We start from the raw sequence: 24,822 nt of genomic DNA, 5'->3' as shown, positions 1-24,822 counted from the left end.
TAATGCCCCTGCATAATTTATGTATCCTAACTTATTTTCGTTCAAAGTGGGGGAGGATGTTTGTGTATTTGACGCGTGTATACTACGTAGTCCTGGATGCACTTCAAAATAAAGATGTCAAATAGCAGCCTTCCTATTGCAAAACCTGGCATTCCAAATACCACACAACTTCCTATTATCACCCATTAGGAAATACCACTGGCCACTGCACTATTTTAGTTCAGTGAGAGAATTGATGCGGACCTAATTAGTCACTGAATTGAATTTTATCTTCATCATTTAAAGCTGTCTTAGATAAATTAACAACTGAAGGGTGGAACTGTTCAACTGCTTTCTCGGGTAGTTTAGTTTCTTTGACCTGACTCTTAGATGGTGTCGAATTGTTTTTTTAGTGTGTTAAATTTCCCCTCCAAGATTACTTGTTTCTTTGATAACAAATTAATCTATTGTTGACTTGGACTTGGAAAAGGTTCCATTGGATGCCTGAGAGTAAGTTAGCTGTTGCAAGGTGAGTTTCATATAACGTATTATTAAGAAAGATTTTTCTTATATTATATTATATTATATTATATATTTTCTTATATTTTTCTTATATAAAAAACTAATCTCATTCTTTAACCAAATTTTGTTAGTCTTCTGTTGGATTTTGAAAGAATGACATATTTTGATGTCCCTCTCGCTTTCTACCCAACAAATAACCATATGTCTACAGGAATGATGACAAAAATGGCATTATGTTACTTCCCTGCTGGCAAGCAGCCAGAGACGTTGCCATGGTAACTGGTAGGTTCATTGTCTGTCTGTGACTACAGCTAGTCACAATTAACATCAAAGCAAACTGAAAGAAACACAGAGTTATAGGGGAGAATAGTAATTTTTTCTGTAATTTGAAGAGTAAGCAAAATTATGTAGATAACAAAAAATACTTAAAATGAAGGCATGTTTCACATATAGCCTACAGATTTGAAAGAAAATCAATAGCATATGAGGAAATATCAAGTAACTTGTTCGATCTCACTATAAAGCCCCCTGTCTATTCTGCGATGTTAAAATCATATGCATATCAAAACCTGGAGAAGACGACGTACATGAATAGAATGGAATGGAGGAGGCTCATTAACAGTACCCGGAGAACTGGAACTGTGAAATGATGATCAAAACCTGCTCCTGGATGAATATACTCTAAATATGAAATTTGGTTGAGATCTATCTTGCCGTTTCTCTATGATGGTGGAATAGACAAAAAAACAGTCAAGAAAGCCAACGTAATTACAGACAGTGCCTAGAAATGACAGGCTAACCAAGTAATATCAGTAACGTAACAGGAAACAAGTGCCAGTCATTTTACAAACTATCAGAGACAATGGTCGTAAGCACATTAATTGATGAGCCAAGCATAAAAACAAAACAATTCTTGATCATGTTTTACTTGTGTGATCAGACAGATTGGCATAATCTTCTTTCTTCTAAGGTCTGAGCAGAGTTCTCTGAAAATTACCTTTTTATAAAGCTTCAACATAGTGATGTCTGAATTTATGGCTCCTATTCTTAGGACACCATCTCTCACCAGACATCAGGTATCCATCGGTTATGATTATCCACTGAACAACGTGGCTCTGAAGATTTCAGAAGATGTTTGAACATAATAATTTATCAATAATAGAGCCAAGAGAAAGAGAAAAAAAGGTAACTACTTCAAGTTTTGATACCTTGAGCTTAAACTGTCTATCCATTCCCTGAGGTCTAGCCCAAAACGCCTCGAGTTGAGCACAGCCTTTCTCTGCAAGGCACTCCTGTCCACTTGACTTCCCAACAGTCTTTCCCAGTCAGCAAAATCATGGCCACTAAAAAGCATGCCAGGGCCATTGTGGAGAAATCTAGAAAGAAAAATTCTCTACTGCAGATCATAAAATACTGGAACTTAAAAGGAACAGAAATAAAGAAAAGCAATATTTTACTTCATTAACCTATTTGCAGCCTATATATGACACACTCCAGGAAACCATACCTTAAGTCACAAATCTCATTTTTTATTTATTTTTTATTTTGATAGCAAGGTAAATTTGTTACCATTTTTGTGGAAACCAGAAGTCTCTAGCTTAAAAATTGGTCACTTTGTGAAACTTTGAAGTTATAAGATAGAATTTATTGAGTTTGAAGAAAACAGAATGGAAAATAGGGTATAGTACTCTGATAATACATGGTCTTTAATAAAGAATGATCCAATTTCATCAAGCTATATATTCCCAACAGTCAGTAGTACAAGATTAAACCTAAGACATATGTTTGACTGACGTTCAAGTTTAGTTCTCCACCACCAGCAGCACGGACCACATCAAGGCGATAGGATAATTACTCCCAAACACGTTGCAGCATATCACAATCCACTGAGTTGATCACACATGTTATCCGCTTTTGAAGGCCATCCAATGTAGTGGGTAGTGGCGGAACATAAACTTTGTCCTTGACGTATCCCCACAGGAAGAAGTCGCAAGGAGTGAGGTCTGGGGATCTGGGAGGCCATGCGAGTAGAGCACAATCCGTAGAAGTGTGTCGACCAATCCACCGTTGAGGAACTGTTTCATTCAGAAATGCTCGCACTGGTAAGCTCCAATGGGGCGGGGCTCCATCTTGTTGGAAAATGAAGTAGCATGAGTGTGTTTGCAGCAAAGGGAAGAGCCGGGTCCGTAAAATTGCGAGATAGCTTTTTGCTGTAATAGTGTTGGTGTTGAAGAAGAAAGGGCCATAAACCCTGACATTACTAACCGCACAGAAAACATTTACCTTGGGAGAATTCCGTTCATGCTCGATTGTAGCATGTGGGTATTCGGTTCACCAAATCCGAACATTGTGACGATTGACACAGCCACTGATATGAAAGGTTGCTTTGTCACTGCTTTATCGGAAGAAATCTTTCCTCAATTACCGTTTATATGAGTCTCGCCTCAGAGCTACTGTTTTACTTACTGAAGCCCAGTGGAACTTATTTCAAGAACAAGTTTTTGCTAAGTTATCAGATATACTAGCCACAAAACAGTCCACACTGGACAAAAAACTTGAAGTACTTTTAGACAAAGTTAATTCGGTTAAACAGACTGGAAATCGAGAACCTGAAAACGGTCTTTTGGCTCAGTTCCACCCTCCTTTGATCAATTTCTCCAACATAACCTTGGATGAGGATGAAAGGGCTATTCTCGAAAAAGGTCCTAAGCACAACTGGCCATGTTCAAATCCCGTTAATACGGTTACAAAACTTGTCATTGAGTCAGAGATGGCTATTAGTAAAATGCCACATGATCTCAAGAAGTCAGATTTGATGTTAAAAAGCAACTTGAAAAACCTTTTCTTTCTGATAAACGTGCATTAGCCCCTAATAATAATAATAATAATAATAATAATAATAATACAGATCCTTATAAAGTAAATAAGAAAATTCAGGACCTCAAGAGAAAGGTATCTGCTAATAACCTTATCACAAAAGCTGATAAGGGCAATACTACCATAGTTATGGATAAAACGGAGTATACACAGAAAACCAAAGCCTTTTTTAATAATGATTCTTTTTCAATTATAAAGAAGGACCTTACACAAATCATTCAAAGACAGCTAAAACAAATCCTGAAGGATTCCTTCCTTCCTTTTTATGGAACAAGAAAAACAAAAGTTAATAACCATGAACCCGAGTTTGCCGACAGCAAGATCACTTCCCAAGATTCACAAGGCCGGTGTCCTCATTCGATCTATTATAAATTACAGGCCCAGTCCTCTTTACAAGCTAGCGCAGTTTATTCAAACGTTTCTTGCTAAAAATTACAAGTTTTCTTCGAACAACTCGATTAAGAACACCACGGAATTAATAAATAAATTGGATAGTTTTGTTCTTCGTCCTTATCACACTATGAATTCTTTCGATATAGTTAACATGTTTCCCAGTATAAGTACCAAGGAACTTCTTCCTATCATCAAGAAGAATCTTCTTGCCAATAGTCAACTAAGTAAACTGAAAGTTTTAAATTTTATGAGTCTTCTTAACTTGCTAATTAATAATAATTACTTTACTTTTGATAATACTATTTATAAGCAGAATGGTCTGGCCATGGGGTCACCAGCCTCCGGGATTTTGGCAGAGATTTACATAGACCACTTAGAAAATAATGCTATAAGCAAAAATTTAACCTTCAGTAATATTTATTTCTGGGCCAGATTTGTGGATGATACCTTCGTAATTCTAGATGAACGGTCCACAGATGCAAAAGCTACTCTTGACAATCTTAACAGTTTAGATCAGAATATAAAGTTTACCTTAGAATCCGAGAATAATAATCGTTTGAATTTTTTGGACCTAACGGTTACTCGTTCACTTTCTTCCTTTTCATAGAATATCTATAGAAAGCGTACTCAGACTGCTATCACCATCAGGAACGATTCTTCCCATCCTCAGGCCCATAAAAATGCCACATATAATAGTCTTGTTGACAGAGCCTTTAGAGATCCTATGTCAAAAAAGAATCTGAATAAAGAATTAAATTTAATCCGGGTGATAGCTAGAAACTATGGTTTTAAGAATGCTTTCATTGATAGAATTGTTAACAAGTTTAAGTACCGTCCTAATACCACCCTTTCGAGAGAAAAACCCAAAGTTAATAATTTTTCAACTTTTACCTTTACAAATAAAATACACAGCATCACCAACATCTTTAAAAAACATAACACTAAGATTTCTTACAGAACTAATAATAGAAGTATTGACATCCTGCATAACTCCACTTCATTAAATAGAAATAATGTTTTTCATAGTTCTGGAGTATACAGATTATGCTGCCATGACTGCAGCAGTTCTTATCTTGGACAAACAGGGTGTAACTTTAAAATTAGATACGCGGAACACGTTAATGCCGTTAGGTACAACAGGCTTTCAGCAATGGGGCAGCATATGAAAGATTTTCAACACAATTTTACTAGCATTGATCAGGATCTCACAGTTTTACAGGTTATTAATAAAGGTACTTTGCTTGACATCACTGAGAGCTGCTTTATTCACCTGGATCAATACTTTAATGCTGGTTTGAATCTTAATGATATTTCTGAGAAACCAAGAGTATTGTTCAATTTTTTTGATAGCGTTTTTCAGACTCAGAAAAGCTTCCAATAGCAAATTAGTTTTTCATAGCATACAAAAAAAGTTCTCACGCCACGCCCTCTCGCCACATTGCCCTGCATAATTCCCCTCCCTCTTCCCTTCATTGCCTTTGGCTCCGGGCCCCTCCTACTCCTTCTCAGTGCCTCCCTTGTTCTGCTTCCCCCTCCCTTCCCCTCCAACGCGGGTGCATTGGTCATGGTGTCTTGCGGCTCTCAGTGTCTTCCCTAACGTCTCTGAGTCTCTTATTCACGTAAAATTTTTACTACAAGATTTAAAAAAAAAGCCTTTTTTGACATTCTTTTTTTTTTTTTGTTTGCTTCAGGTCCTAGTTTGAACCGAGAACAGTACCCTGGAAACACGGCGTCCGCCAATTTTTCATTAAAAAGATCTTGCTATCTAATACTTAAAGAAAGCGGCTAAGTTAGAGAAGACATATGTTTTATCACGCAAAATAGGAAGTTGTTACGTCTTTTGACTGGTTGTGTTATTTTAATGACAGCCATTTTTAACCAATAGAAAAATGGTTTCTTAATTCTTGCACCAGTTACTCTAATACTCAGTGAATGTTTTAGCAAGAAAACCTTTTATACATATGTTCTTACAAAATTAAAATTATGCTCTTGGACTTTTATGATAGTGAAGCATTGGTTTTTGTCCTCAAATTTAATCTGCTCGCACATGGTGTAATGTTTTTAGATTCACAGGACTTTTATCAAGAGGGCGTATATTCATAGTTTTAAGACGGTTGGTGCTATTTTTTAAGTGTAGGTCATAGGTTAATGTTTATGGATCCCGTTTTTAATTAGGTCTTGCCAGTTCTGTATAATTTGTATGTACTTTATGCATTGTTTATTGTAACTTTGTCTATGTATATTTTTCTTATTTTTGGCTGATGATGATCCACACCAGCATCGAAATATTATAATTTTTCTTACAACATTATATGGTATAGAATAGGTGGACCTCTCTTGTTTCCATTAGATTCTCGGTTCAATACGGAATAAACATGTTTTTAAACTTGAATGACTAAAAATGAGGCGTCAAAAGGTGTATTCATCATTTTCCATGTTCAGCATCCCAGCACAGAATTCCATCCGTTGCCCCTTGTCAACACATCTCAGTGCCTGAACCAGCTGAAGTCTGTACGGTTTCATGTGTAGGTGTCTTTTCAGGACACGCCAGATACCGGTACTGCTTACTTGAAGCTGACAGCGACCTTGAGATATGGATTTCCTGGGGCTCCGAGTAAACGTCTCATGGATTCTCCTCACATTTCCTTCTGACTGTGCAGTTTGACCAGGGCTTCTTCCTTTACACAAACATCCTGTTTCCTGGAACTGTTGGAACCACCGCCGGATGATCTTGGGAGAGGGCCTGTACGCGTCGTCGTTAAATCACCTCCGGAACTTGCGTATCACCGCAGAACACAGACCCGGTCCGTGCAAACGCAACAACAAAGAACGCTTTGTGCTGAGGTGTTGCCATTGGTAGACTCACGTGGCAATTGAGTGAGCTCACTGCTGTGCAGTTTGAATGGAGTAGAGGCGGGGGGGCAGGGAGGGGAGGAACGTGCTGCGCACTCAACTGATTACTAATAGAAATGTGAGGCCACGCCCTTCGTAACGATATGCGATTCGTTCCGCTGCATGGCTTGAGTACGGCGCAATAAGCCTTCGAAATTGGTCCATTCTTTATGAAAGACCCCGTATTTTAAGGACTTAAGAAAATCTGACTGTTTCACTGGTTAAAGGAATATCACCGTAGTGTATTAAAATAACTGATGATGATGATGCTTGTTGTTTAAAGGGGCCTAACTTTGAGGTCATCGGCCCCTAATGGTACTAAATGAGACGAAATGTAATGACAAATTAAAAGTCCAAAATCCTCCACTGACAGAGTTCAAAACGCGAGGATGAAGAATGAATGGATGGATATGAATTTAAAGCAATCAGTGGATCTGACCCGCAATGCCCCACATTCACAGAAACTGACGTAAAACAATAATATTACTGACCAAGGGACTGCTTCTATAGCATAATACTGAATCAATGATGCTTGTAGTCTAAAGGAGTTCAAAATCCAAGTCATCAGCCCCTCATAATGGTACTTATCACTAGGAAAGTAGAACCATGGCATTTGTCATGTTGCAGTACTAATCAAAAGTAGCATAGACTCGCGGTATTCCACACATTATGGTACTACTCACAGGTAATGAAATTCGCACATGTAATACAGACCTATGGTGTTTCGCACATTGCGGTGCCATTTACAGGCAACGAAAACTTATGGTGTTCATCACATATGTGGACTAACCACAGGAACCCGGACTATCCCGTGGTGTTCCTCATATAGCGGGTACTAATCACAAGCAAGCTAGAACCATGGTACGGTATAGGCTTTTGGGCTAATGCCGTGTCAAGAAAATAAGGTCAAATTTTTTATGTTTTGCAGGGAACTCTACTCTGCATCATCAGAAGAATATCTCGACTGTCCACAAGAAAGGCTTCTTAAACAAAGACTTTTTGAAATTTAGACGTTAAAATAGAAGTGGAAATGGTACGTTCATTCAGTACCAGATGGCTCCCCGGACATGGCACAGCGCTAGCATTCGAAGCGGAAGCTGACCGAACCATCAAAAATCAGTCTAAGAGGGTCACATAACATGTGTATGTAACATACAACATTGACAGGTGTATGATATTGACACAAGCCTGGAATGAAACATCTGGCGATGAGGAACGTACGAATTTGGAAAACACGGAGACAATATAACAATAGTGAAGGGACAGGGAAGGGAACTACCTATGTAAATCCTTAATGGCTGGCAACCAGGCATTACTTAATTGGTAGCCAGTGTCCCTGTTGATTGATAGGATTTCTACGTATTTCCACAGCTACCCGTATAATCCTGGACCTGTAGTGTCTAGTGTGGGTAAGAGCTCGAGCATCTTGGAACCTGACATCATGACCCGACGATACAGCATTTGCCGATTTGTCTGGCTGGTTGAGACGAATATTAAGTTCATGTTCCTTGATACGGGTACCAATGGACCAGCATGTTTGGCCGATGTATACCTTACCGCAAGTACAGGGAATTTTGTATACCCCAGGATGTAAAAGTGGGGACAGTTTGTCCTTGGTTTTACTCGGACTGTGAGTAATTTTAGTGGCAGTGCCAAACACGGTTTTTATATTGTGCTTGCGGAGGACCTTGGCAATTCGATCTGTGATGTTGTGAATGTAAGGAAAGTAGGCAGTTCCCTTCACTTCTTCCTTCTGTGAGCTTTGCTTGGTCGTTTCTCTGGGATGCAGGGCTCTATTGATCTGCAAATCGCTGTAACCATTACCCTTGTACGTGACTTTGAGTGTGTCCATCTCCACCTGGATATTTGATGGCTCACAAATTTGGCTCGCCCTCTTGGTGAGTGCCGTGAGAAGCCTTGTTTTTGTGCTGGATGGTGGTGAGAATCTGCATGAAGATAGCGATTTGTGTGTGTAAGCTTACGATAGACGGTATGTCCTAAGAAGTCGTCCGGTTTCTTTCTTACTAGAACATCCAAGCAAGGAAGGCATCTGTCCGACTCCATCTCCATAGTGAATTGAATTGAAGGATGTTGCTGATTTAGGTGGTTTAGAAATAGATAAAGTTTCTCAGGACCTTCTGTCCAGACCACAAATGCATCATCAACATACCTCCACCATATCATAGGTTTGACAGGCGCCGAAGCAGTAGCCTCCTCAAAATGCTCCATCAAGTAATTAGCCACTAAGGACAATCCATAAAAAAGATGTTCCCTTCAGACCTATTGTTAGTGTGATAGGTTCTCTTACGTATGCTCTGGCTAAATACCTAAGCAAATTGCTTCAGCCACACATAGGATGTACTGAATTATACGTCAGGGACTCTCGGTATTTTGTCAACAACTGTCAACCATAACCTTTCAACATAATGCACTTTTGGTGAGTTTCGATGTGGAGTCCCTCTTGTCCTATTCTTCAAACAATCATTCATTCAGGAATTTTTTTTCTCATTTTGATAGTCATCTTCAAAATTTTACTAGTCGTTAAGGGCTGCAGACCATGCGGTTTATCAACTTAAGACAAGCATGACAAAAATCACCACCATCGCTAGTTAACATGACTAAACAATATTTCCATGAGGTGCCCGGCATTGACATGGACCAAGCAGTAAATCTAAATTCACGAATATTTCTGTTTTCACAGCCAGTACGGTAAAACTGTATAAAACATAAAAGATCAGAAATGTTATTCTTTTGTTATGTAGTATTTATTTGATAGGATCACTAATAACACAGATGTTTGAGAATTAATTTTTAGCCCTTCCCCAAAACTACCATTTCACCCAGTGTGAATAAAATTATTTATACCCAAGATTATAATGTCTTATTCTCCGAATTTGGATACCAATTTTCATTACATTTTATTCAGACATTTTCTCATGATGCACATATTGTATCTACATACACAGATACGATGGAAGGTTAAAAATTGCATTTCCTTTTTACTGTGGACATGAGCAATATAGAAATGCCATTCCTTTTAATTCTGAGCAATATACAGACAAAACTTGTATTTTATACACCATATTTATGCAAATAACCCCCACACCCTAATTTAAGGCAGGCTCATTTTGAAAAAAAATGAAATGAACTAAAATGCCTTTCATGGAAAGAGTAACAAAGGCATAAATAAAAATTTTGTCTTTACACAAATATGAATGTGTACATTTACGGATATAGCTGCTTGGCCTGAACATATTTGAGATGATAAAAATACATTATCACTGCTATAAAAGATTTGCCATGAAAATTAGCAGGTAGGCCCAGGTATTTCACTAATCTGAACTTGAAATAAGCTCGATTCCCTGTATATCGATTCACTGTCTCTTGCATAACTAGAATTCTCTCCTAAATTACTTACAAATTAGTCACACTCCACGTCTAAAACGTTTTTTCACACGCGGTCTCTTTTTACGCGGGTATTAACATGGTGGATAATTCTTTTCGTGCAATGTAAACACTTGAAACAGACACACCGGCGAACTCGGATGTTAGTTTTGCGATACAGAAAAATCTTGTTAGTTCCAAGTCACTGGGACGCGAAAAAAGAACTTTGAATTACGTGATTTAGAATTAACTGGCCAACTCGTAGTTCAGAAATGCCAACCCCTGCCGCGTCACAAAATTTTCTAAGATCCATTACTGCATGTAATTAACAAAGCTTCACAGTTTAAACCTTTCAAATGTCATGGAAAAGAACTATTTCCAAAATCGTAGAGACGGAGGAGATAAAAAGAGAGGGGGTGTTTATTCTGGTGAAGGAAACTTATTGTTCACATGAATGGTTTACCGATGAAAGGGATGAAATATTAGGGATAAAATTAATTTGTGATAATATGAAGGAGGTGGGAATTATAGGAACATACAGGCCTGGAAGAGAGGAAAGAGACATGGAAATATTTGAGAAAATAATAGATTATCCTCATAAAAACAATAATAATGATGTGGTAATTTTTGGGGGAGATCTAAACTTGCCTGAGGTTGAATGGAATGGAGCTGCAAGTGAAGCCCATGAACAGAAACTGGCAAATAAGTTAATTTGGGAGGGAGGATTTACACAAGTAGTACAAGAACCGACTCGTCTCAATAACTTACTAGACGTATTCTTGGTTAAACCATGGGAAATTGTTGATAAAACTGAGGTAATTGAAGGAATAGGTGACCATAAGGCTGTAATAATGGATGTGGGACTGGTACCAAAAAGGCTTAATAAGAGGGTCACACAAGACAAGAAATTGTACAGAAAAACTAAAGTTGATGAATTTGGGACTTACCTTAAATCACAATTCAGTTGTTGGATAAGTGAAGGGAGTAATGTGGAAACACTTTGGGCTAAATTCACAGGAATCATTTGGGAAGGAGAGAAGAGATTTGTACCTGTTAAGAAGGGAAAAATGACCTCAGACCCTGTTTATTATACAAGGGAAATAAGAAAATGAAAAAGAAAATGTGGAATAGTAAACAGGAAAATCAAAGAAGGTAGGGAGAGTAGAGAAAGTAGAAAACAGCTAATGAGGGAACTGAATAGAGTGAAAAAGGAAGCAAAAGAGAATTATATGAATGGCATACTTCAAGAGCGTAATGACCACAAAAGGAAATGGTAAAAGCTGTATTCATATATTAAAAAAAAAAAAAAAAAAAAAAAAAAAAAGAAAGAGGAATACAAATTCCTACAATGGTGGGGGAAGGGGGTGAACAATTTTTAACAGATACTGAGAAAGCAAACCTCTTTAGTAGGGAATTCAGATATTCAGTAGATGATCGTCAGAAGTTGGAAACTGAAACAGAAGATACAGAGGGAGAGACACAGAGGGAAACAAGAAATTTCTCATTCACAAATTAAGATATTTTCAGAGAAATCCAACTGCTTCAGCAAGGAAAAGCAGCAGGAAGTGATCAAATTATTGGGGAGGTGATAAAGACAATGGGGTGGTACATAGTGCCTTATTTAAAATTTCTCTTTGACTATGTCATAAATAATAGTGTAATACCAAAGGAATGGAAGGAATCTGTAATAATACCAATTTATAAAGGAAAGGGTGATAAAAAGGAAACCAGAGAACTACAGACCAATCAGCCTGACCAGTACAGTTTGTAAAATACTGGAGAGTTTAATATCAAAGTACATCAGAGAGATATGTGATGATAAAAATTGGTTCATGAGGAGCCAGTATGGATTTAGAAAGAAATTTTCTTGTGAGGCACAACTGGTGGGATTTCAGCAGGACATATCAGATCAATTGGATTCAGAAGGCCAGTTAGATTGCATAGCCATAGATCTTTCCAAAGCCTTTGATAGAGAGGATCATGGAATATTATTAAAGAAATTGGAGGGAATAGGATTGGACGTAAGGGTTACACGTTGGGTAAAAACATTTCTAAATTCAAGGGTTCAGAAAGTCAAAGTAGGAATTAACGTATCGCAGGAAGAGAAAGTTTGGAAGGGAATTGCACAGGGTAGTATAATTGGTCCGTTACTTTTCTTAATATACGTAAATGATTTAGGGAACAATATAACATCAAAAATAAGATTGTATGCAGATGACATAATTGTTTATAGGGAAATAAATAACATTGAGGATTGTTCAGAATTACAAAGGGACCTTGAGAGTATCCAACAATGGGTTGAAGTGAATAACATGAAGGTTAATGGAGGCAAATGAACTGTTACAACATTTACAAACAAGAGTTTTAAAACTGAATTTGACTATACTTTGGATGGGGTAGTTATCCCAAAAGATGACAAGTGCAAATACTTAGGTGTAAGATTTGAAAGTAATTTGTACTGGAAGGGTCATGTGGATGACATTGTTGGGAAAGCATACAGATCGTTACATGTCATAATGAGGCTACTTAAAGGATGCAACAAAGAATTAAAAGAGAAAAGTTACTTAAGTATGGTTTGTCCATTATTGGAATATGCAAACAGTGTTTGGAATCCTCACCAAGAATACCTAATAAAAGAAATAGATAGTGTGCAGAGGAAAGCAGCAAGATTTGTAACAGGGGATTTCAGGAGAAAGAGTAGTGTATCAGAAATGTTAAAGGAACTAGGGTGGGAAACTTTAAGTAAGAGAAGGGAGAAAACTAGACTTATAGGATTATATAGAGCCTATACAGGAGAAGAAGCATGGGGAGATATCCATGAGAGGCTTCAGTTAGAAAATAATTATATCGGCAGGACTGACCACAAATATAAAATTAGAAGGGATTTTAGCAGAAGCGATTGGGGTAAATTTTCATTTATTGGGAAGGATGTGAAGGAGTGGAACAGTTTACCAGGGGTAGTGTTTGATCCTTTTCCAAAATCTGTACAGATATTCAAAAAAAAAATAAACACCAACAGAGAAAATAAATGTTAGAGGGCATTCAACCAGTGCAGGTTAATGTAAATAAAAAATGTGTGTGAATAAATTAATTCCATCCCGTGGTCTAAGGAGTTTGGACAGCCAAAGTAGGGGACTGCCTGTAGGGGTGAAGTACAGTGGGGACTTCGAGGGCCCTGGGACCGCTACGGTAGCTGTGAAGGCCCTTCAGCAACTCTGAAAAGTGGTGGTAAAAGGGGCTTTGGTTAAGACGCAGCAGGTCGTTATGCTAGTTAGGTTCCAGAATGGGTAAAGAAAAGAAAAAGTAAATAAATGCAATGTAAATTTTAATCTTATACCAGTTGTACAGTATAATTTGAAGTAATTCCACATACTGTATATCAGTTGACTATATTTGTAAGTAGTACAGGAGATATTATAAGTAGAATTTTGTAAACAATGTAAATTTATTAAGGATGAGCTGTGTGTTTAATAGAAAAATTGTTAGCGTAAATTATATAATATTGTATTATAGGAAAATTTTACTCTCTTGTTAATTTAATATTTAGTGCTTGACAATAATGTATTTTAGTGTACCATTTGCCACCGAGGTAGACACCTCATTTGCAAATAAAGAGATTTTGATTTGATTTGATGTATCCAACAAGATGCATTTCAGTACTCAAATAATGCACTTGGATAACTAACTGGCAAACATAACCTCAAGCAACGAAAAAAAAATTCAAAGACGAGGAGAAGTCTATGCTGGCTCCCCTGTGCTAGTACTTTATTCACAGAATTTCTGTACTGTATGCATTTTAGATACCTTGTACTTGCATGGAAAGTACCCGATGCCCTTAAAAGATCGTAGTTTATCGATCATTCCTATGACAATGGCAGGAAGTAGGAAGTCCCTCGCTTCCGTCTGCATTGCAACACAGGACAGTAACTTTATACTTGTACAATTTCCCGCCATGGCACTTCTGCTGAGCAATTCCAAAGTATTCTAAGACCCATTAACGCATGCAATCAATTTCATTCACAGTTTAAACCTTTCAAATACCATGAAAAGAATGATTTCTCAAATGAATCCTAGAAGGTATATTTACATTATTCAAATAATGCACTTGGATAAATCACTGAAAACATAACCTCACGAAATGGAAAAGAAAAAAAAGCACAATTCAAATACGAAGAAAAATTATGCTGGTCCCCTGTGCAAGTGCTTTAGTTTTTGGATTACTGTACTGTTTGCATTTTTAGATGCCTTATACTTGCACAGAAAGTACCTGACGCCCTTAAAACATCGTGGGTTATTGCACTTTCCTATGATGAGGAAAGGAAGTCTTTCGCTTCCGTCTGCCTTGCAACACAGTACAGTGAACCCATCACCTTTTAAAAAGTCTGTTTGGGCCAGGCAAAAAAAAAAGCTGTTTCATTGGCAGTGACAATTTGTTCGTTGCATACGAACTGATTATACAGTAATTATGAGCCACACTTTTTCGTCAACTGCCGGCAATTCCTGTGCTGGAGGATTCTGCTTCTCCGCACAATGCCTGATACTACGGCGTTCCTTAAAATGCTGAATACAAAAGAATTACTATTTCACTCGAACTAGAAACCACGAAACACACTGTTGACACACCAAAGTGAGTGAAAGTGCGGAAAGATACCCCTGCACATTCCGGAAGATGCATTCTATCGTGACGTAGAGAAATTTTAAATTTAAATTACTCTGTAAAATACTATTTTTAAAAATGTAAAGGCAGTTTTAAATTAAAAGTCAGCATTGTTTTCTATTTAAATATGACATATGGAGATCGTTTTCTTCCATCTGCAGTTACACATAACTGTACACCCAGGAACGTGTTACCAACCTTGACGCAAATAAAACCTGCACCGCAATTTCGTGCCTCAAGATTTTAAAAAAATCCTTGCGGGGATTATTGGCATAAATACGGTATATAGGTTTTGGAACAAGAAGATGATACAGGAACATCATTGAAGAAAGCATACTTTAAGTCGCCAATGTTATTTTTCAATTGTGACTTAAGGTATGGTTTTGTTAGAATGCACAACCTGTTTCCAAGGTTCGTCCGAGACTTCTCCATATAGTGATATCACTATCATTGCTTCATCATCTACTTCAAGAATCAGGCTAAAAGATGATGTTCAAATCTAAACATCAGTTTTTCTCACCCTCCTCACCTTTTTCCCTTGTAGTGTCAAATTTTGTCACCTACCTTAAGGTATGGTTTCCTAGAGTGCCACATATTTAAGTAAAAAGACAACAATGTAAACAATGTTAGAATGCACAAACTGTTTCCAAGGTTCGTTTGAGACATCCGTATATTGGTATCACTATAACTGCTTTCATCATCTAGTTCAAGAATCAGGCTAACAGATGCTGTTCAAATCTAAAAATCAGTTTTTCCTCACCCTTCTCACCTTTTTCCCTTGAGGTTTTTTGTTACACACCTTAAGGTATGATTTCCTAGAGAGCGTCAATTTGTAAGTAAAAAGACAACAAAAACAAACAAAAACAATCTGTTCAGAATGGTAATTGCCAATACCGTGAAAGGGCAAGACAGAGAAGTTACAACTGAACGTGCAGAACGAGAATTGGGCAGTGATGCGATTATTACACTTTGCAGTTTCTCTGTACTCATATTTGGACAAAAGTTAGCACAGGGCCACTTTGGTTGCAACACAATGCTGAAATCTTCAAGGTATGGAGTCGATTAGGTCTTTGATCACTACCTGCACAGTTGAAATCCAAGATTACTGTATTGCTAGGATCACTTCTTCCACATTTCGGTGTGGTTAAGGAGAGTCGTTCCTAGGTCTGGGGACTTGGAAGGTCACTGTAAACTTGTAGTAACATGGTAAATTTAATTAAGATACATGCAGTGAGAGTGTGGGTAGAGTCCTGAAACATCCTGCTGAGAATGATTGCCATCAGAGGGACAACTACTGGAATGAATACCATATCAACATACTGTCTGCGTAGGGTTGCCAGAAGGTTGAGTATGAAATTCAGGACACCAACATCGACAAGTTCCAACCATAGGCACCGACTCCACGGGAGCACTTGCTCCCATTCGTATAGCGGTACGGGGACGCAATCATGTTTTTGCTCCCGTAAGAATATTTGATATTTTCATCCTTGCCCCCGTGCTCAAGACCAAAAGTCGGCGTCTATGGTTCCAACGAGTGTATTTGGGTAATTCTATATGAACTGTCCCGTCCTCTACAAAAAGACACACTTTATACATGATGTTAATGTTAAAAATCAAATAGAGAAATAATAAGAAATCATACTTTATGTAAAACACCTACTTTACAGCCCACTCCAAAATTATATAATATATAATGTTATTCACACAGATTTTTAAGTAACAGATGGGACAGCTCACATGGAATTACTCATTTCTCAATAACACGGATAAGTGAAAACTGAAAACACAATTTATTTACCTTTGCTTAAAGATATTTATGACACAGAAGTGCACTGATGCTGATGACAATAATATTTTTCCAAACTTGACACACTTTTTAGCAACTCATCATTTTTTTAAATGTAATCACAAAATTCCTGCCAAGATATTTCTTTAAAATTGTATTCAGTAATATTGCTTTAACAGATTCTACTTTCAGTCTATTTCTGTCATGTGTCCATTGTGAATTCATTAAGGAAAAACTTCTTTCCACGCATTCATTATGGCCAGGTAAAAAGAAATAGAACTGAGCCAATTTAAGCAATATATTGCTCACTGGATTCATATTGCTTTAAAAAATGAACCTATTTATTACTAGCTAACATGGATACAAAGTAATTTTCATTATTATTCAACACGTTACTCCCGGGCGGAAGTAGATAGCATTAGCGTAGATCAAGCCTGTTACCATGACAACGTCAGGTAATGACACCAGACTTTTCTTCAGTATGACCAACCAAAAAAATTCCACTCCCTTTCAAAAACATTTAAGCAAAATTTTAAATAATTTGCTCTGATTTTTAAAATTCAGGACAATTAGGGATTTTTTAAAATTCAGTCAGGACGTCGTGACACATGTTCAAATTAAGGACAAACCCGCTTTTTCAGGACATACGGCAACCCTATGTCTGAGCAAATAATTGCCAATTGAAATGCCACACTAAAGACAATAAGACTGGCTTGGTCTCTATCCCAAATGTGTTGCTTGGCACATTTGTGATGATCACTGTGGCCAATACTGAAGTGCTATTCAAAATAGAAGATGAGACAATGCTATTGGTCAGTTCAGCATTATTTATTTTACCCCTTTTTCTGCCATTTACCAAGGCTGTGATAGTGGGGTGAACTGGAAAAAGACTTGGACGTCATCGAAAATTGGGTCGGAGGAGCAGCAGATGGACAGAGACAACTTCTTAAGGCAGCGAGTGGTCTTCAGGGTCAGTGACTGATAACCTGGAGATCAAGGATAAGTGCACTATTAATAATGTTATCAGCTTTATGTCCCACTGAACTAACTTTTTAGAGGTGCCAAAAATTTTGTCAAGCCGGAGTTCTTTTATGTGCTGGTAAATATAAATTTTTTCAGCTTTAAATATCATCGGACTAAGCTGGGACCAAACCCATCAACTTGGATTCAGAAGTTCAACACTCAACCATATGATACACTCAGCCTGGTTGTTTTGTACATGATACTCCTACACTTTTAGTGCGGCCTTGCATCTGAACTTGACCAAACAATACACTCGGCAATTTAATTCTACGGTACTCCTGATAGGCTGTGATAATAATTACAAGCAATTGAATTAGAGAATTGCAGTTTTGGTAAAATGGCACTGTAGTCAGCCCGGCGAATGTAATAGTTTGGCATGGTGCATGACTATCGGACCTTGTACTGGCCATGTGAGTAACAGGCGAGCACAGGATTGGTAGAACACGAGACCCTGGCACATCTGATAACAGCTAGTGTGTCAATGCCATATGTATGGGCTATTTCATCTCTGAAGTTGTGCAGGTCCTGGGTGCAGGGTGTACCACGAGTACACAGATTCGAGAAAAACCACTACCACCACGGTCAACTGGCAATGAGTACAGCATGTTGACAGGGGTCACCATTGACTGAATTGAATGGCAAGAGCACACAGATCAGTGCAACATATTACTCATTAATTCAATGCTGGATAACAACACAAAGTGTTAGTAGCCATAACATCCAGGACCACCTCCTTGCAATGAGGTGCAGAAGCCACTATCCCACTGGGTACCACTGTGTATCGCATATCACAAGGCACAAGGAATGAAATTCGCAAAGGAACCCCACCACTGAACTCTCAAAGCATAGAGGAAGATCGTCTGGAAAAAAATGAGTTGTGGTACCACTTTGTACACACCAATGGCATGGTACGAATGAGTCACTGAGTACTTGAGGCAATAGATTCTCTTCTCAGCTGGGTACAGTTCAGGACAGATGAGTTTGTATCATCATATGGGCACTGTTCTCATGTGGTATGAAATGGGACCCCTGGTAAATCTGACAATGTCCTCACCGACAAACCAAACCTGCAGTCAGATCATGTCCACCCATTTGTTCACCTCTAGCACACTGCAAGAGAACTGTACATACAGCAAGACAAAACACCGTCCAGTCACTCTTGGTTCGGCAAGTACTCCACAGGTATGATGATGCTTCCCTGGTCCGTAAAGTCACACAATCTCAATTCCATTGAGCACATCTAGGATGTTGTCAAGAGAGATGTGCACGCTGTTGATCTTGTTCTGAACAATATCTCTGCATTATGTGAAGCTGTGCAGTGCTCATGGAATAGTGTAACTTCCCACGCTTCCAGTATCTTGTGGAGTCGCTGTCATGGTGCATTGCCATTCTTGTCTGGGCGAAAGCAGGGGCTACACGCAACTAGCCGGGTATCTCAAATTCAACTGCCCATCTGTGTATACACCTGTTTCTTCACGGCAGAGAATAATCAGGAACAAATATATCCTTCTATGAAATAGGATAATTTCTTTTTGAGACTTGGAAGTTACACTCTAATTTGACAATTATTACAATCACTCAAAACATATGATCAGCATCCTGTGATTCAACTCAATAAGAATTTTAAATGCAGTGTCTGAATTTTACACTCACAATAACGTAGGTCTTCCTTACAACAATCAATGAATCATTGATTCCATAATCCATAATGTTTATAATGAGAACTAATATCATGTAACCCAAGTGTATGTTTAACATAATAATGGCACAAAAAGTAGAAAATTAAATAAGTACCCTGCCTGTTGATGAGTGACTTGTGTCCCCGAAACAAACTGTAAAGGAGTCACCAGAAAGTGGGTATCACCAAATAGAGAGCCGTTGTACACAAGTTTGACTTCCCACACACCAGGTAGCAAGGGCTCATGTAACATAGGCTTCACCGAGTTCAGCTGAAACATATAATTTCACTGTTCAAATTTTCAGAATAAGCTGGATAATGGGATACATGTAATAAAGTGGTTTAATTTTAGAAGTATTTTAAGGACAACTACTGTCTGTGGCTAAACAGCTAAGTTATCATGCTTGCAGATTCACACCCTGAAGGCAGACACATTTAAAAATCATTCACATCACAGATTATACACATTATATAAATATACAAATAGTTAATACCCTTTGAGTTCTCTTCTCTTTCTCTGTTTATGTTCCACATGTTCTAACTCCCCCAACTTTGTTCTTTTGTTTCTTTTTGTGTGTGTTTTTATTCAGCCCTCATCTTACCCTACATTTTATACTTAGAGATCAAAGATCTCTCAAGAATGACTCTTCAATAAATGCAAACTTAAGCTGAGAAGCAGAAACAAGCTTGTTGGGGGACTGAAAAGAAAAGGGTCTGAAAGAACTGGTATTGAAGAGATAAACATAGTAGTGTGACAAGTTGTGGAGATTTTCCTTTTTATGTAATAGCAACATCTGGTTCAGTGAGGAAAGCAATGGGAAACTACCTTACTCCTCATTTCCCTAGTACGCCTCTTCAGTGATGCCTAGGCCATCTATGACAGCTGATGAGAGAGCTGTTGAGGATCCAACCAGCCTTTGGGCTGAGGACTAAACATACATACATTTATAATTTTACGTTTCATTTCAACTCTCTTTTGTTCCTTCCATCCACAATGTTCAATCCCTACATTTGTCCTGATTCTATCCACCTGTCTTCGGGTTAAATGTCTTGGTATGGAAATAAATACAAGGGAAGCTGGAAGTCAGGATACCACTGATGAGTGTGACCAAAATCATGGGTAAGGATCAGCTCTGAAGCTTTTTTGCCCTGTTAGCCTTGGTTTTATTCCTAAATCTGCTATGAATTCCATACTAAACTGACCAGCAAAAAAGGAAATTCCACCATGATTACTAAAAAATGATTAAAATTATTCAAAGTAAATTATGAAGTAATCCTAGAAATAACACAGCTAAAATATTGTACTTATAAATTACACCTTTATGAATTTGTGACACACAAATTTATGTCTTTTAAACCAATTGTTAAGAAAATGACAGGCCAGTCCTGTCTAGCCATCAAGCCTGCTACGGTAATACAGCCAGTGATTCTGTGCTGAGTATTGGGTGGCGAGAAATAACTAGATCCCCTAATAGGAGGACCAATGGTTTCGAGCGGATGAGTTCTCTTATGTGAGGTAATGATCTCCTCAGTGTAGGGAATGACACTGGAACCCATCAAGCAGTGTCTGTTCCCAGGTTAGGGGCAGCTGAAGAAGGCCTGTGCTCCAACAGCAGTTTTAGCCATGAAAGAGTGACTTTTTAAACACCTAAAATGAGTCACAAAATTATTAAATAAGGCACTATTTTTTAAAATTTTAGACATGACAGTGTGACATTTCTGGCATCTTAAAATGTAGCAAAGAAAATTAAATTAGGCAATTTTTAAAAATTATGCAGGAAATTATGTATTTTTACAGCAACCTTCCCCCACAAAAACATTTATCACGGACCCCATTACAGCCTGTGATTTTTTTTACATCACACTCTCCCACTTGCACTTTACTTTGTCCTCAACTTCTCCTTTAGAGGCACTAATTTTCACCTTGGCTTCTTGCACCACAGACACCTGCTCCAACAAAGGTTTTCTTTTGCATTCCGGAATCACTATTGTTAAGGGCAAGAATGAAGTTGTCTTGATGCACACAGGACCGTATTTCATTATTGGATTTTTCAACAGTTCATTTGTAGATAAAACACAAGCTGTACTCTCAGTAGGAAGCTCTCTTACCACAGCAAGCAAAGCCATCCCAGAGTTCAACATAATATAACACTGCCTTTATCCCGGTGTCCCAGCAGGTTAGAAGAGGTTCAGGAGGAAGAAGAAAGTTTATCCTTGTGGGATGGAGCTTTACAAAAAAATTTCTTCATATTGGAGATGAGTGACAGAAATTTATTCCCTATGATTTCCGAGATCTGGTGCAAGGTATGTGCTAAACAGGTAACATGTATTAGGCCAGGGTAGAATGTTTTTTTACCGAGCCTGATAGTAGCTGCAGTCACTTAAGTGCGGCCGGTATCCAGTATTTGGGAGATAGTAGGTTCGAACCCCACTGTCGGCAGCCCTGAAAATGGTTTTCCATGGTTTCCCATTTTCACACCAGGCAAATGATGGGGCTGTACCTTAATTAAGGCCACGGCCGCTTCCCTCCCTGTTCCATCGTTGCCATAAGACCTATCTGTGTTGGTGCGACGTAAAAAAAAAAAAGGAATGTTTTCAGAAGAGTAGTGGCTTAGATTGTACAGGAGGCAGGGTCTGTGCAGAAAAGAAGAACCTTACTCTCAACAACACCACCAGGGAATAACTGCAAACTTTCATTCATAATAAAGGCAACGAACTGGTCATTGACTTTGTGGAGTTCTCTGAAGGCGTATTATTATTTTTTTATTACAAGCGAATGGACCACTACGGATCACGCTACAACTTCATTTCTTTCTCTTTGAGCGGAGTTTTCTCTGTGTCCAATACTCCTTCATGCGTTCGCTGGCCTGCTTCCGTTGTTCATCTGTCCAGGTTCTTCCGGTCTTCCTAGTTCTTCCTGCAGCTTGAACACCTTCCAAATTCTTCAGTATGTTCCTAAACGTATTCCTTTCTAACAACTGGTCTTCCAAGATGTTTATCCTTTCCATATCCTTCTTCGTTTCCTTAATACATGCTGTAGTGGTCTTTTTTCTCCAAAAGTAATCAAATATCTGTTTGGTAAGTCTGTTTGCATTCATTCTGTATAGATGTTCAAGAAACACCAGCGTTCTTTTCTTCATGGTCTCAGATTCTTTCCACCTTTTCGTAAACTTCTTTGTTACTCCGAAGTTTCCATCCGCTTTCAGTTTGGACAGCTCCCATAATTTTTCTGAGGATTCTTCTTTCCAGGACCTCTAGCTTCTCCAGCTTGTAGTTCATGGACAGGCATTCACTGGCATACAGGCATTCTGTTTGGACCACGGTGCTGTAATGTTTTAATTTGGAATTCCAAGATAAGCACTTCTTATTGTAGATATTTTTTGTCGAGTTGTATGCTCTCTCCATTTTTGAGATCTGATCTTCCACTGCAGCTTTTTCTAGTCCATTCTCCTGTATCGTCTCACCAAGTTACTTGAAATACTTGACCATTTCTACCTGTCCTATCTCTGTTTCCAGGAATTTTGGTCCATTCTTGATGTTACATGTGATAAAATTCATTTCTGGGTCCGTACTGAAAATATTTGTATTAAATAACACTTGTATGTTTTATTATTCATCCACCTATTCAATACAATACAATTTTAAAAATTAAGACATTGTCCTTATCAAAATTGTTAACATGAAATTAACATATTAGATGGTACATGTTTCGCCTATCAATAGTTTGTAATGGGTATTAGTTGGAAGGAAACGTTGTTGTCATTCGGGGATTGGCCAAAGATATGATGAGTTCTGTAATGAAAGAGTTAATTTGAAAATTTAATGAATAACCATGAATAACTAACACGCTCACCTCAACACGCCCAACAGCAAAGCAACAAACTCTTACCACATCAAAGAAGATGGTCTAATGACGTCTACAAAGACTTCAATATAGCCTACGGCACCAACATTTCCAACTACTATTATCTCAAAAGGAACCAGGCCATATGAAAATTCTTCAAAATTTATAAGCAAATGAATGAAAATCAATATTTATTAACTTCAAGAACCAACGACCATTACCATTGCTCAACTTACCATAAGTTTTTAATAATACGCCATCTGACAACTAAATGGAATGTGTTTTATTTTTATCTTTATTGTAATATCTTTTAATATGTCATAATCCTCAAATGATTATCATGTTTTAGACTCCAATATTATCACAAATATTGTCAAGTAACAGCATACTACATTTTATATTGTAATAGTTGTTTAACAATCTCCAATACATTTTAAATGACATAGGTTTTAACAGCACTCATAAATAATTTCCAATCAGGTACCTGATCTATCCTAAGGTGAAAAGTATGGCTGATGATGCCTACTATTGATAGGCAAAACATGTACCATCTAATATGTTAATTTCATGTTAACAATTTTGATAAGGACAATGTCCTAACTTTTAAAATTGTATTGTATGATGATGATGATGATGATGATGATGATGATGCTTGTTGTTTAAAGGGGCCTAACATCAAGGTCATCGGCCCCTAATGGTACGAAATGAAATAACAAAAAATTCAAATTCATCCACAGACCAAAATAAAATATTAAAAAAAATTGTCATGAAGAATGAATGGATGGACATGAACCCTACAAAAAAACAAAAGCAAGCAAACAAACAAACAGTGGATCAGGCTCAAAAAGAAGGTAGTTAATTAGAGTATTACTGACCAAGGGACCATTTATAAAGCACAATGACGCTTGATGTCTGAATGGGTGCTAAATTCACGTCTAAGGCTCCACAGAATAGTACATATCGCGAGTAAAGTAGAACCATGGTATTTGTCATTTTGGGGTACTGATCAAAAGTAGCGAAGACTCACGGTGGTCCACACAAGATGGTACTACTCACAAGCATTGCAATTCGTACAGGGAACGCAGACCTATGGTGTTTCTCACACAATGGCACCACTCATAGCCAACGCAAACCGGTAAGATTCCTCACCTAGCTGTAGAACGCATGGGTACTGGAATCCACCAGGCCAGGCTTTTTACTGCAACTAATCACAAACCTATTTCGTACCAATTTAGTGATACTACTCGCAAGTACATCCAACCCATGGTGTTCCCCGCATGATGGTACGAATCAAGAGTAGTTTCATGGTTCTAATTCAATCATCCCTTGGTCGCCCCTTGTAGTCGCCTCTTACAACAGGCAGGGGATACCGCAGGTGTATTCTACATGTGCGTCCCCCACCCGCAGGGGGTAGTGTGTTTGGTCCGCGAGAGGTATTTTATTTCCCTCAAGTCCGCCGGCAAGCCGGTTAGGAAACCCTATCCGCCACCTGCGACGCGCCACGTGGGAGTATCATGAATTTGGTCTTTTCTGCTGAGATCCTCAGTCCTGTCTGGCTGGCAATTCTTTCAGAGAGGTTCATCTGGATGGGGTGCGACACCTGGACTTTCTGATAGTATAGCAAAGTCGTCACCAAAAGTCAAGCAGTTGACTTTAATCCCACCTGATTTTCTCCCTAGACAGATCGGGATTATCCCTTGATGTTCTGAGTTCCATATTCTCACTATCTTTTCTAGGACACAGTTGAATAGGAGTGGGGATAGTCCATCCCCTTGCCTCACGCCTGT

The 24,822-nt window shown here is 38.2% G+C and overlaps 1 protein-coding gene across 1 annotated transcript in view; it reads right to left on the bottom strand.

Annotated features, from left to right (window-relative positions):
- oxt (Xylosyltransferase oxt) overlaps window positions 1-24,822 on the bottom strand; it is a 355,491-nt gene that overhangs the window by 87,465 nt on the left and 243,204 nt on the right. The window contains exons 13-14 of the mRNA XM_067136675.2: window positions 19,308-19,462; window positions 1,710-1,877 (exon numbers count right to left, since the gene is read on the bottom strand). Coding sequence (XP_066992776.2) covers window positions 1,710-1,877; window positions 19,308-19,462 — 323 coding nt within the window. The remainder of the gene's footprint in view (window positions 1-1,709; window positions 1,878-19,307; window positions 19,463-24,822) is intronic.

This window comes from Anabrus simplex, chromosome 1, assembly GCF_040414725.1.
Source record: "Anabrus simplex isolate iqAnaSimp1 chromosome 1, ASM4041472v1, whole genome shotgun sequence".
Taxonomy (NCBI): Eukaryota; Metazoa; Arthropoda; class Insecta; order Orthoptera; family Tettigoniidae; genus Anabrus; species Anabrus simplex.
This window is presented reverse-complemented; position numbering and strand designations above follow the sequence as displayed.